Below are 13939 nucleotides of genomic sequence, written 5' to 3'. Positions count from 1 at the left end.
GAGGGCAGTTAAGAGCCAACCGCATTGCTGTGGATTTGGAGTCACATGTAAGCCAGATTGGATAAGGACAGCAAATTTCCTCCACCAAAAGATATCAGTGAGCCAGGTGGGTTTTTATGACAATGCATTAGTTTTGTGGTCATCACTACTGATACTAGCATTTTATTTCAAATCTATTTAATTAATTAAAATTAAATTCCTCAGTTGCTAATTTGGGATTTGAACCCATGGACTGAATTTTCCCCCCATTGGGGGGGGGGAAGTTGATGGGCGGGCACATACGGATGCGCTTCTGATCAGCGCCCCCGGTCAGAAGCATGGCGCCATTTTACATGGGCGGGCCAATTAAGGGAGGAGGTGTCGAACAGAGCCAGGCTCTGGCCCATAGTATGGGGTCCATCATTGCAATGATCTCATCTTGTGTGTACAAGGGAGGCAGCTGCGCCATACATGACAGGTCAACAGTCAGGGAAAGGACTTTAATTTGAACAGGGCAGGTTCAGCTGCGAGGGGAGCAGGTCACTGGTCTCAGAGGGAGGTTTGAGGGAAAGAGAAGGTAGGTGAAGGATGATAGTTGGATGCTGCAGGATGGTTGGGAGAAGGAGCAGGGCGATGTTGGGATGGTCAAGGGAGATGAGAGGAAGCTCAAGTCAAAGGGAGAGTGGAAGTGGATGGGCTCCAGCTGCATGGTCACATAGAGTGAGTGTCAATCGACATGACTGCTGGTAAACTGCTATCTCACTGGATACCAGGTGCTGCTAGGAAGCTTTTACTTCACAATAGTTCAGGTTGTTGAATTGTGTTTTTGCCTGGTTTTGAACCAGGGACCGTTCACGTGTGAAGCGAGCACGATAACCACTTGTTGTGGGAGGAGGCCATGGTAGGATAGGAGGAATTCTGGTTGTAGCCTGTGGAAGGTTTGCATCACCCATTTCAACTGCAGCTGTTCGCTAGGAATGAAAGTCAAGTACACAGAGGGGCTCATATCATTGCCTGCTTCCTTCACACAGTTCGCCTTGTGGATCCGCAATGGGTTTCATAAACACAATCTTTTTGCAACCTTGGGTAGTGGTGGAAAGGATTCGACAGAGTCGGGCCTTGGTCACACAACAACTATAGGGTCATCAGTCAGCACCAGCTGAGGGGGAAGGAGGTCAGGAGGAAGCCAACCAAGGCTGTCTTCATTACTGAAAAGCGTTGGCGTGTCAGTGTATGTGCACCAACTATCTCCAGATGTCTGAGTGGCAATGCCAGAGACAGCTAAGGCTTTCTCGGGAGGCACTTACTGATCTGTGCTTTGGAAGGAACCCCATACCATTCACCCTCAAGGTAACTGTGGCTCTAAATTTCCACACCAGTATCAATTTCAGGGCTCCAAGGGGGGACATGTATGGCCCAGGCTGCAATACATAGGTGCATACAGGAGGTGATGGATGCCCTGTTTGGAAGGGCCAATGAATTCACCAACTTCTCAACATGTGCTGATAGCCATTCTGTGGTTCCTACAGATACAGGGTGTAATTGACAGCACTCACGTGGCCCTTAGCGCTCCCTGGCAACAGCTGGCTACATTTGTAAATCAGAAGGGGTTTCACTCTCTTAACGTGCAAGTTGCCTGTGACCACCGGAAAAGAATTGTGCAGGTATGTGCTCATTTTTCCTGGACGTTTTATGATGCATACATTTTAAGGAACTCCCAGGTGTCACAACTATTTGAAGACCCTGCCCAAGTGCAGGGTTGGATCCTGGATAACAAGGGCTGTCCCTTCAGAACAGGGCTCATGGCACCACTATGACATCCCCAAATCTCTGCAGTCAAGTGTTACAATACACCACACTGCTCAACGAGGGCACTTCTAGAGAACAGACCATGGAATTGCTCAAAATGCACTTCCGATGCCTTGACCAGTTTGGCGAAGCTTTACAATACGTGCCACAGAGGGTGTCCAAAATTGTCATCATCTGCTGTGTCTTGCACAACATGGGATTACAAACTGGAGCAGAATTGCCAATCAAGGATATAGAGGAACTGCATAGAGGATGGGGAGAAATGTGAGGAGGAGGAGGATAGAGATCTCGTGATAGCTCTTCCAGGTGCCAGGGCCTTGCAGGGACGTGCCAGGGTTGCTTCAGTTGTTCTGACCATGAGTGACCCACCTACATGACTATCAATTCCTTGCCTGGAAACCTTTGCCTGATTGCGCGTCCACCTCTGCTTGCCTCCTTCCAGAGCTACCTCACTATCTACCCGCTAGAAGTCCAAGGGAAGTGGACCGTTCTCATGTGGGATGAAAAGAGATGACTCCAACTGAGGATACTGGCTTTGCATTGACATTCAAGTTAATAAGGCTTTCATGAGACATCTCTCTGCTCCTTGATCGTATTGTCAATGCCATGATTGTACAAGCAGCAAATCACTTTTCACACTTGTCAGTGACCTCAACCAATCTATTTGGCAAGTCTTTAATGTGGAGGCCAGTAGATACTGCATGTGCAGCCATATTGCATTCCCGTGAGAATACAAATCATGCCACACAGATTACCATCCAATAAAAGTGGACTTCTAACACACTGCCACATTGTTGTCATACAGCGTTATGGACAGGAGGTTGTGTAATTTAAAACAGCCCTGATTTCTCCTCTTGCCAACTGTCCGTAAGCAGAAAGATATTTTGATCTTTGATTTCCCCTTTTATAAGTGGTTGTGTATTTTTCCCAACCGCTCAGTTTTGGAGTGATCCAACCCTCCATTAATAACCCTACAGCAAACATGAAATAGAGTAAAATCAGAGGGTTTAATTTATTTTACAAACACTCAAAAATATGGGGAGGAGTATTGTTACATAACCCCAGTACATTCACATAATAAAAGAGGGATAAGGGAAAGAGAGAGGTACAGGGTAAAGGCCACAGAAAAAAAATAAGAATAATTGTTTCACATTAGTCCAGGGTGCAGCAAGTCACTGTCCAAGGAAGGTTCTTTCAGCTGGCTTTGTCTGGCAGAAGTCCTGGTTTTTTCCTAAGAGCTCAGTTGAAGGCTGAGGCAGGTGAAGATGCAGCGAAGTATTCTTGTATCCTGGGAATTAGTTCACTTTGTAGGTGAAATGCTCGATTCTTTCTGGAGACCAGGCTTTGAGAGAGATGGAATTCAGAGGTAGGCTGCTCCAGCCTGAAGTCTTGTTATCTCTTCTGAGGTAAAACAGCAACTGAAGATAGAACTCCAAAGCTTTATAATTAAAGCAAATCAAACAGCTCCAGTCTCGATCATGTGACAGGGTAGTTTTGGGTCAAACCATTCAGCTAATGAAGCCCCCTTGTTAAAACTCATTGTATTTTGAGCAGGTAACTGTGAAAACATTAGCACAACATTGGAGATGAGGAGTCACTAAAAGCTCTGCCTTTGTCCAGAGCTGGCTAGTACAGACGTCTCGTCTACTAGTTCTTTGTGCTGGCTTGGTTAGAATGTTCATATAATATAAGTCACATTTCAGGAGGTTGATGAGTTTGCCTTTGTCTTTTGAAACTGCTCAGAATTTTACAGAGCTACCAGCATGTGACTAGCTGTGGCCCTTTTATCAGCCCAGCAATTGCCCATTTAAAAAAAAGAATTTAATTAAGAGAATATGGAAGAGAAACAAATTTCTTTCAGATCTTTTTCATGCCTTCTTGGCTGACTACAAGGATCTGTTGCCAAGTCCCCTTCATTCAGCAATGACTGCCAAACATGAAGCATAACAGTGCAATATGCCTTCCGATGGAGGACATCCTGACAGGTGCACATAATGCACACAATAGACAGTGGGCGGAATTTTTCGTGCCCGCTAGCGGCGGGCATGATAGGTGGCTTGAGCAGACAATATGGCGCATTCAATTTCACGATGGTGGGAAGGCAGGTTGTGATTGCCCGCTCAGCCCGCCAATGGCGGGCTGCGTTTCCCAACATTGATTGTCAGGAACCACATTTTGATACATCAGCATATTATCAGGCCATCCGGCCAGGCTCTTGCACCCCCACTGGATCGTTTGTCCACATCGGCGGGAAAGCATGCCGCCATGTTTCACAACGGCACAGAGGCAAGGTGCACTTGGCTGCCTTCACTTTGGATGAACTGGAGGTGAGTGCACAGCAACATTCCGCAGAGCTCGCCAGGGTTGCCTGCTGCTTTGCAGGCTTCAGGGGCGCCGGGGGGGGTCAGGGCTAAGGGCTGCCCTGCCCAACGTGGCTGGGGGGAGTGGTGGGCAGGATCAGGGGGCAAGTGCACCCCTGCCTCTGAGGTGACTTTTGAGGGTGAGGGGGAGCGGGGGGCAAGTGCAGCCTTGCCGTTGAGGCAGCTTGTGAGCGGGGGACAAGTGCAGCCCTGCCATTGAGGGGACTGTTGGCTGGGTGGGTGGCGGTGTGGTGATTAAGGGCAGTCCTGTCTCTGATGTGATTGGTGATAGGGGGGGGGGTGATGGGCAAAGGCAGCCCTGCCGTTGAATATAGCGCACAAGCATTCGGGTTGGGGGGTGGGGGGGGAGGGGTTGGTGGTGGGGGGGTGGGGGGGGGTGCGTTGGTGGTGGTGGTGGGGGTGGGGGGGGGGGGGTGCGGGTGAAGGGTGGGTGAGGGAAATGGCCACGCATTTCGGAAACCTGTAAAAAGTGACTATTCCTCTGCAACTGAAACAGTTCAGGCGCAGCCACATTGATAATGATTGGGGTCAGGCTCCTAGCTTATCTGCCCACTCAAGCAACTCAGAGACATCAAAGTGCCACCAAGTTCTGCAGCCATCACACTTAACCAGGACAGGTTCTTAGTACACCTATGCTAACCACATGTCTCTCTCTTTCATCCTGCAGGAGGAGTAGATCAGGATCATGGAGCCTGGTGAACTAGCTGTATGCCTGATGGCCACAGTGTGTGAAGAAGACGGAAGAGAGAGTGACTGAGGCTCCTGGCTGTGCAGAGGCAGGAGCAGCAACCTCAGGAAGAAGGGCGGCTGGGGCTCCCACACACCCTGCCCATGAGCCACAGTGAGTCATCGCTGGTCAGTGCCACCCAGGGTCTATAGATGCCGCCTTTCATTACTGCAGATGATTGAGAACCAGTGTCACAGAAGACTGTGCATGTCTAGGGAACTGGTTGCTCACATCTTCCATTTACATCAGAATTTGGCTCCATGTGGACATGGAGGGCATCCACTGCCAGCAGATGTGAAAGTGACTGCGGCGCTCAATTTCTATGCCAGTGGCTCCTTTCAGGGCTCCACAGGTGACAATTGTGGGATCTCTCAAACCTCCACCCACAACTGCATCCATGAGGTCACAGATACCATCTTTGCGAGGGCACACAACTTTGTGCATTTTGCCTGGGACCAGGAGAGCCAGGATGCAAAAGCAATTGGATTCACCCAGATCTTGGTTTCCCACAGGTGCAGGGTGTGATTGACTGCATTCGTGGCGCTCAGATCTCCATCACAACACACAGCGGACTTCATCAACCACAAGGGCTTCCATTCGCTGAATGTGCAGTGGGTGTGCGATCACCAGAAATGCATCCTACAGATGTGCGCAGTTTCTAGGGAGTGTGCATGACTCCCACATCCTCAGTCAGTCACAGATCTCTGGAGTCTTCCAGAGTCCACAGAAGCTGCAGGAATGGCTCCTCCAGGACAAGGGCTACCCACAGAGACCATGGCTGATGACATCCATGCGGTGGCCTCAGACTGCAGCAAAGTGATGCTATAATGAGGCTCATGCAGCAGCTCCCACCATGGTGAAGCAGATCACTGGGACGCTGAAGATGAGGTTCCAGTGCCTGGACCAGTCTGGTGGAGCCCTGCAATATAGTCTGCAGAGGATGTCACGCATCATCGTCGTCTGCTGCACCCTTTACAACCTGGCGCTCCAATGGGGAGATGAGTTGGCTGAGGAGGAGATGGAAGAACTGCTCGTTTCCTCCGACGAGGAGGATGCCGACAGGGATGAGGCTGAGGAGGTCCTCGGAGGTGACGATGACTGGACGAGACCCTCACACTGGCTAAACGAGGCAGGCGCGCTCGAGAGGCCCGCATAGATGCTAAATTTGTGAAGGATGATGAAGACATGCAGTGAGGTGACCCCATAGTTCCTCACATTGCATTTGTGAATATTTGACTCCAGTCTGGCGTATGGTAGTGCAAATACCCTCTGTGAGAATGCTTCTGTCATGGAGAGGTGGTGGAGGCCTTCATAGTCGCTCGATTTCAGGAGGATGATGACGACATACATTGAGGACACTCCATGAATCTTCACACAACCTATGAGAATGTCTGACTCCTGTCTGGCTGAGGGAAGCTTGCTTGCAATCCGTGATCAGGGTCATATCATTGAGACGCAGCCATGAAACTTTAGGAGCATCTGATGCTTTGTCTGCCTTCATTATCTGAGCCCTTCAGGAGTTGGAGCACAGCATCAGTGGTCACAGATTCTGAAGAGATGGGGGTCAGCCCCTCCTTAAAGGTGCTGAAAGCACAGCGAGAGAATGAGAGAACTCTGTGCGCCTGCACACTACTTTCTGGCAGCAATGACAAGCACCACTGGGGTGCAGGCATCGCACCAGTAATGTCTCCAGGGAATGTGAGGCTGGACCATCATTTTGGTCTGAAGGCTGCACAGAGCACAAGGAAGAGGCCCTGGGCTGAGACACCTGCCTTTATCTTGTGCAGAAAGGTTTCACATTTGAGTGACAAGAACACTGCTCATCAGAACAAGAAGCCATAGGCAGGGAGACATTCCTGGGAGTTTATTGACAATAGTGAACATTATGTACAAGTGATTAACACCTGTGCCCAGCTGTGCAACTAGTTCTCCTTAATTTTTCTAATCCTGCCGCTATGTCTTGGTGCTCCCTGGACATCCACAGCGGAGGTGGAGGCAGCCTGCTGACTGTGATGCCCTGCCTGTGACAACTTTGGCGGGCGTCCTCTGGAGAGTTGAGACTTGGAGGGCCCTGGCCTGCTTTCAGGGTCCTGCTATGTGGCAGTGGCACCCTCCTCGGCCTGTGGAGCTGGAGCTGCTGAGGTCGCAGGCAGAGGGGAGTCAGATGGGCCGGACACTCTCAGAGTCACCTGGTTGGATGGGCCCGGAGTGCGCACCTGCGGATCCTCCTCCCTTCAGTGCCTGGGAGCCCCAGGCTGACTCCTTGAGGAGCAGGGGTAGCTGGAGTGAGATCGAGCTGCCCGGAACTCCTCTCACATACACACTGTTGGAGGCCAACTATGGCATCAGCAATGGAATTGAACCTGCTCAACAGTGCAGGAGTGAAGTCCTGGACCAATGGTCTTACCATTGTTGACCTTGGTGCATTGCAATGCTGGCACTATCACCTGAGACTGAAGGCGGAGGGACTCCTCCATCATACCTTGTAATCTGAGGAGTGCAGTGGACATCCCTTCCTGATGTTCCTGAGCTTGCCTTTGCAGCTTCAGCAACTGTGACTTGACCGAGTCCAGAGGATCATCACCTGACTCATACTCAGCAAGTTTCTGGCCTCCAACTGTCCTTGCTGCCAGAGTCCTTGCTGCCCGCCTGCAGTGGATCAGACAGTGCGATGTGCTTACCAGCCCGGGGCTACTCTAAAGCCAGGTCCCTGTGAGGCGTGAGTCTCTGCACTGGTGGAGGGTGTGGGTGAAGCTGTGATGGGACTTAAGGGGAGGTATCTCCTGATTCCTCTTCAGAGGTTTCTTCGGGGCTTGACTGGAGGCTCTGGGTCATGGGCTCTGTCAGCTGTTTGGCAGATGTGCCTGTGAAAGCAGGAAGAGATAATTAGTGCATGGCAGTGGCCTGTGAAACAGGACACATCACTCACGGCATGGTTGTCTGATGGATGCTGCACTGCTGAATCCTCACTTGGTAGAGCACTTCCGACTTCACCATCAGCACAGGAACGATCCAGATCCTGGCTGGCCTACTGGTTGGCTCTGTTTTCAGAGCCTGTGAGGACCGTGATTTCGGGCATTCCGCCACCGACCTGCGACCTCTCTCGCTTGTTGGGTGCCAGCTTGTCCTGCAAGGATAGAGATGGAGAAAGTGTAAGCAGGATGCCTGTCAAGCCAGATGATAAATGGGCCTAGCTTGTGGGGGTGGTGAGTGGGCCCATGGACAAGATGAGGACAATGACGCTGAGTGTGAGAGAGTGAATGGTGATGTCCCTTGAATCAGCAATGATTGAGGGCCCTGTGGATGTGTGCTGGATTTGTGAGTGTGTGAGTTGAGAGTGATGAGATGAGTGATTTACCCTGGCAGAAAAGAGGAGATCATTCATCCGCTTGCGGCACTGGGTGGCTGCCCTCCTCTGAAAGGCGTTGGCCCTGACCACTGCTGCCACAGCCTCCCAAGCCAGATTAGTCATGTTGCTGCCCATCCTGTGGCCAGAGCGGGGGTACAGGACAACCTGGTGGGCCTCCACAGCATCCAGCAGTCTCTCGAGAGACCCATCATTAAACAGGGGGGTGGGGGAGCTGCAGTCTTCTTGCCTTTGAGGGCCATGTCTCCTGGGCATCAGTGGTGAGCTGGAAGCAATGAGCGCTGTGCTTGCAGCTGGCCTTTAAACATGTCTCCGGCCATGGAAACGGCATGTTTCACAGGAGTGAATAGATAATGAGATGGGCTCAGGACGATACGGTGTTGGAGGGCAGCACGCCGTTTTACCTGCCCACTACCGCATTTAGTGCAAATCTGGGAAAATTTCATCCAGTATCTCATTACTCGTGGCATCATTGTGCCCTCAAGAATTCTTAATTTTTCTTTGCAAGTACCCACCCGACACATTTAAAATTTGCATTGTGATTACTTACGTTGTAGCTTCCAACATGTAAGCAGATGTAGGCCAGGATTATCTGGCCCCATTGTGAGTGGGACCCGTCGTGGGTGGGACCCGTCGTGGGTGGGACCCGCCGTGGGTGGGACCCGCCGTGGGTGGGACCCTCCATGGGTGGGACCCGCCGTGGGTGGGACTCGTCGTGGGTGGAACGCGCCGTGGGTGGGACCCGCCGTGGGTGGGATGCCGCCCCAGCCAGAAGCCCATTGACTTGCGGCAGAATCAGAAGATCCCGGTGGCGGATGGGTGCGGAAAATCCCGCCTGTGGTGCCTACTCCCTGACCTGCCATCAGGGGCCATGCTCTTCTTATTAAATTCTGCCCATAGTTTTGATAAAGGGTTCAGTACAAAAGTACTGGTGGAGGGTCCAGTGCAGAAGCACTGTTGCTGCACTGTGACCAATTTTTAAACCATGGGTAATCCCTGCGATAATGTTACACCATTTGGAATCAGTTTTTTTTACAAACAGTGTGTAGCACAATCATTCCTGAACTACTGGCATAACAATAGACTTTTGATTGAAATAGAATCACTCAAAGTTTGTGACTGGCATGTTCAGGTCTAAGAATATGTCAACCACACAATAATACAAGCAGAAAAAGTTAAACCACAGCAATAAGCTGTCATAGGTGCAATTAAATAGCAGGTTTAATATTGAAATAAAAATTGAAAATGCTGGAAACACTCAGCGTCTGTGGAGAGAGCAGAGTTAACCTTTAAGTTTAATGACCTTTCATCAGTAATCCAGAGAGAAAAGCAGAGTTTTAGGTCTATGACCTCTCATCAGAACGACTGACCTGCTGAGTGTTCTCAGCATTTTCTGCTTTTATTTCAGATTTCCAGCATCTGCATATTTTGCTTTTGTTTAAATGTTGGAAATGCCTGTCTTTTACATCGTCTGCACTATAAAAAATGAAAGGGCTGGTAACCCTGATTCACTTTATTAATGTTTAAGAAAAACAGAAGGAAGATGCTTGTATATTTATCAAGCACCTTATCACATCGTCATTATATGCCAAAGTACTTCATAACCAATTGATTATTTGTTTGGAGTGTAGTCACTGTTGTTATGTAGACAACTCAGCAGCAATTTGTAAACAATTAGGTCTCTCACAAAGCAAATTATATGAATAACCATTTAATGGCAGCACTGACCAGGACAACTGTTTTAATCAGTCTAAAATAATCTATGACACCTGCTGTGAAGCCAAAAGCAGATCTCACATAACAACAACTTAAAATATGCGGGTTTACTAACATTTAGTCTCTTTAGGTACATTTTTATTAAGGGAATTGTGCTGAATGATGGTACTGTATTATTTATTCAGGTTTTGCTGAAAAAACCTGCAGATCTGCACTTATGCTGAAGTAGAATATGTGGTACTGCTGGGATTTCAAAGCATAAGGGGCACTTGCCTAGCTGACATCAGCAAACTTGCTGCTGGGCGCAGAATAATAAAGCTCAAATTTCAACAATCAAACGTTCCTATTTGTTTGATGGCTCCTGACAGGATTAGCCTGATTTGCAACAGGGTTCTGCTAACTTGCCACAAAAAGTATGAACACAGTACACAAGAAACTGCATAGTGCAGAGCATTTATTTTTGGACCACTGTTTCTCACTTGTTCCCATTAGGGCAGGGAGAATGCATCTTACCACATGCACTGAGACAACTGTTACTTGTATTGGTAAACGATTATCAGTTGAAGGGGCAAGTAGATGGAATGACTTTCTGGATTTATAAATTAGCTGCTGAGTCTACCTACATGACAACAGTGACCTCAAAAAATAATTCATGCTGGCAGTTGAGAACCTTGGCCACTGGCAATGTGGACCCCTTCCAACTGCCAATGTGGCAGAAGAACCATTGGGCATTATATATGATCACTGTGCAGCTACCAATTGAGGTCCTTCACGGCAAATGAGTACTTGGAAACGTTTTAAGCCAAAGTGAAGAACCGGTGGTCCAATCATCCAACTTCCTCAAAAATAATTCTGAAATGAATCATTTGAAATGAAATTACTTCAAAGGAAACAAAAATTAAATAAAGGTGTGAATTGGGCTGCCAATTTGTTGTCATCTGTGTTAAACTGTCACACTGTCAGAATTATCCACGATATTTCTGGGAAACAATGTCTCAAGGATTCTGTTATATCCAGTCACAGGTTGAGCAGTCATTGCAGTTCTGACATCAGTTCTGTGTTTACCTTTCACTAATTCGATCTTGGTGGTCTTTGCAATTTATCTTGGAGAAATGTTCAAGATTTTCCTTTTATTTCATTTCCTACTTGATGCATCGCTAAGAAGGTCTTGTGGCGCAGCGGGTAGCATCCCTGCTTCTAGGTCAGATGCTGTAGGTTCAAGTCCTACCCCAGGACTTGATGGCCATAGAAAGTGCATTTATAACGGATTGAATCTCATCCTGCAAGTACTTTGAACGCGTGCCAAAAGGGGGTAGTATGAGCAGGAGAGATTTCTTGCCAGCCATGTGATGGAAAGAATGTTAGAGCCTCTGCCATCACTATCTGTAGCTCCGTAGCAACTCAAACTCCTCATGTGAACTGTAGCCCACTACCACCACATCTCTAAGAGATCCTCTCTCGGTCACCTCCGTTTGAGGTTGAACATGCAAGGTTCCCTGCAGAATTTCTCATAACTTAGTCCTTTGGCACTAGAAATCATTCTTGGGGCTCTCTGTAATGTCTTTAATATGGGGTAGAAATTAATTTGCAATGAGTCTGCTTTTCAGGTTTAAAACAGGTGCTGACAAGCTAATTTAGCAGAGGGACAGAATATGCACAGGCATTGGTCCCATTGCTAAATTCCTGGGGTGCATGCCTAAAATAGGCTTTAGATCCCTTAGATATGCAAATAAGGTATCTAACACCATTGGGAAATCTGTCAGCAATGAGTGGGACAGGTGTAGGGCCTTCAGCGATCCCCATAGCCATCTACTACAGATAATTGATTTTTAAAAATGTTTATTCAAACCTGGAATTACAATTGCACAACCCCTCCCCTCCACCCCACCAGCCCCCATCCCCTTCACCGCTATAGCCCATCCAACTTGAGGACTATGTAATGAAGCCCAAGATCCAATTTTCATTGGTTTGAGGACCTATTAGTTTGGGCAGTGCCAAGTCTGAGGACAAAAACTAATTTCTAAGCTGAATGTACCTCAATGTCCAAAACCGGGCACGACAATCAAGGCACAATTGGACCAAAGCATTGTATAGATTCAGCATAATATCCTTTGGCTTATAGTCTGCTGCTTTACCAGCTGAGTCCCATTCTTATGACTGAACTGAATCTGAGAAAACTAGGTAAATGATGTTATGACTTTTACATGGAATAACTTACAGCAGTGCTGTGCTCTTGACCTCCTTGAGCTCAATCACTGTGACCCCATATTTCATATTTCTCAAGCATAGTTTTCTGGATAAGAACACATGCAAGTTGGAATGAGAAAAAATTCAGACCACATCATTTTGATCCATGCTTCATATCGTTGGAAACTATCTTCATCTTTTTTTTCCTGTTTGGGCACTAACCTGGATCCTTCTGTTCCTTTACTATTCAAGACTATCTTGAGAGGAAACAACCTCATCTGGGTGAAGGGTTGAAGTAATTGTGGATAATGTCTTCTACTTAAAGGAATGGATTATGTTGTCAGAAGTTAAGTAGCAATGCAGTGCATGCTATTGACATGCTTTAAGTAAGAACCAGTTTGAAGCTCCTCCAATCCCACATTCCAGAGGTGCCATTTTCTAGAGTGGTAACACAGAAAAATTCACTTTCAAGGACCTGCCTCTACTGAATATTTCATGCTGATGTTCAAAGTCAACAGTATCTCAACAGTATATATTCACACTTTTTGCCTGAATTGCCCATTCACAAAGCTATCCAGACAACATGCAGATCTCATATGTGTGAACTAGCAACTGGGCAAAATATGATATTTTCTGAGACAATGGGACATAGCCCTGATTCAACCTTGCACTTGCCTTTTTGAGAACTTGCGTCTGTTTGTCCTGGCTGAGCTTAGGATAAACGAAGGTGGATTCTCTTCTTGCTGCGCACTAGTCTAATATAACGACATCTACTCAGTTCTATATCACCTGGAATCAGATACAAAAAAATATTTAAACTGCAGTTTAATAAACCAAAGGGGAAGTGCAGGGCTTCTTATCCTGGAGGTGCTGGCTGGAGGCTAAAATTCAGAGTGTAAGAAGGCGAGTTCATTCAGAAAATGATTACTCTGCTTCAGCTGAGTGGTTCATTCATATGCAGCTTCAGCCTGTGACTCAAAAACCCTGTAGCTGCATCCTTTAAAAAAATAAATTTGTAAGAATCTCAAGGATTTCAAATTCATTGTAAGACTTTACCTCACAATCATCCTTAAAAAAATTTTGCATTAGCAAGCAGATCAAATAGTGTTTATGAAATGATCTATTAGCGTATTGCACTTTTAATAGAATGTTACAAGAGTGCAACTGAAAATCCATAAGATTACAAAATTTGCTTAAGTGTGTTAATAGGTTCATGGCTGAGTTTGGGCCCAGTGGGTTTTCAGTTAGTTGATTGATTAGTGCTGCAGGTCCTCCCTACTCAGCCCTGGGATTTGACTGTAAATGCTGCCAAGTCTGTTACATAGAAATTTATCTTAATTAGATCTGAAAGACCTGCCACAGCAGAATAGTCACACCGATTAAAATGAAAAACAGGAGAAATTACTGATCAAATTAATCATAATGTCGGGTTACAGCTGTAGGTCTGATGTAATTTGCCACTCCAGTGAGTTACATCGGTCGAAGCAGAGGAAAGGGAGCTGGTACATGCTGATCCGTAACACCCAGCTAGCTCAGGGCTGCCCATGAGAAGCTCTTACTCCATTCAGACTTATAGTCCATACCGACCTCAAAGTCTTGTGACTGGAACAAAATATGCTTGAAACAAGGAGAAACTCTTAGACAAGTGATTTTGATAGCAGTGTAATTTAACACCAAGTTTCAGATCCTCTTAATTATGCTGAAACACAGGTTTGCTTCAGAAAAAGCTTGATGGTCTGTGCCAATTTACTTGATGTATTGCTTGAACTGATT

The 13939-nt window shown here is 47.3% G+C and overlaps 1 protein-coding gene across 1 annotated transcript in view; it reads left to right on the top strand.

The window, feature by feature from the left end:
• The window catches only part of pou6f2 (POU class 6 homeobox 2), a 1008671-nt gene that overhangs the window by 768101 nt on the left and 226631 nt on the right, over window positions 1-13939 (top strand). Inside the window, exon 14 of the mRNA XM_041189250.1 lies at window positions 1509-1643. Coding sequence (XP_041045184.1) covers window positions 1509-1643 — 135 coding nt within the window. The remainder of the gene's footprint in view (window positions 1-1508; window positions 1644-13939) is intronic.

This window comes from Carcharodon carcharias, chromosome 6 (assembly GCF_017639515.1).
Source record: "Carcharodon carcharias isolate sCarCar2 chromosome 6, sCarCar2.pri, whole genome shotgun sequence".
Classification (NCBI taxonomy): Eukaryota; Metazoa; Chordata; class Chondrichthyes; order Lamniformes; family Lamnidae; genus Carcharodon; species Carcharodon carcharias.
The sequence above is the reverse complement of the archived record's forward strand: the minus strand, read 5'-3'. Positions and strand labels throughout refer to the sequence as shown.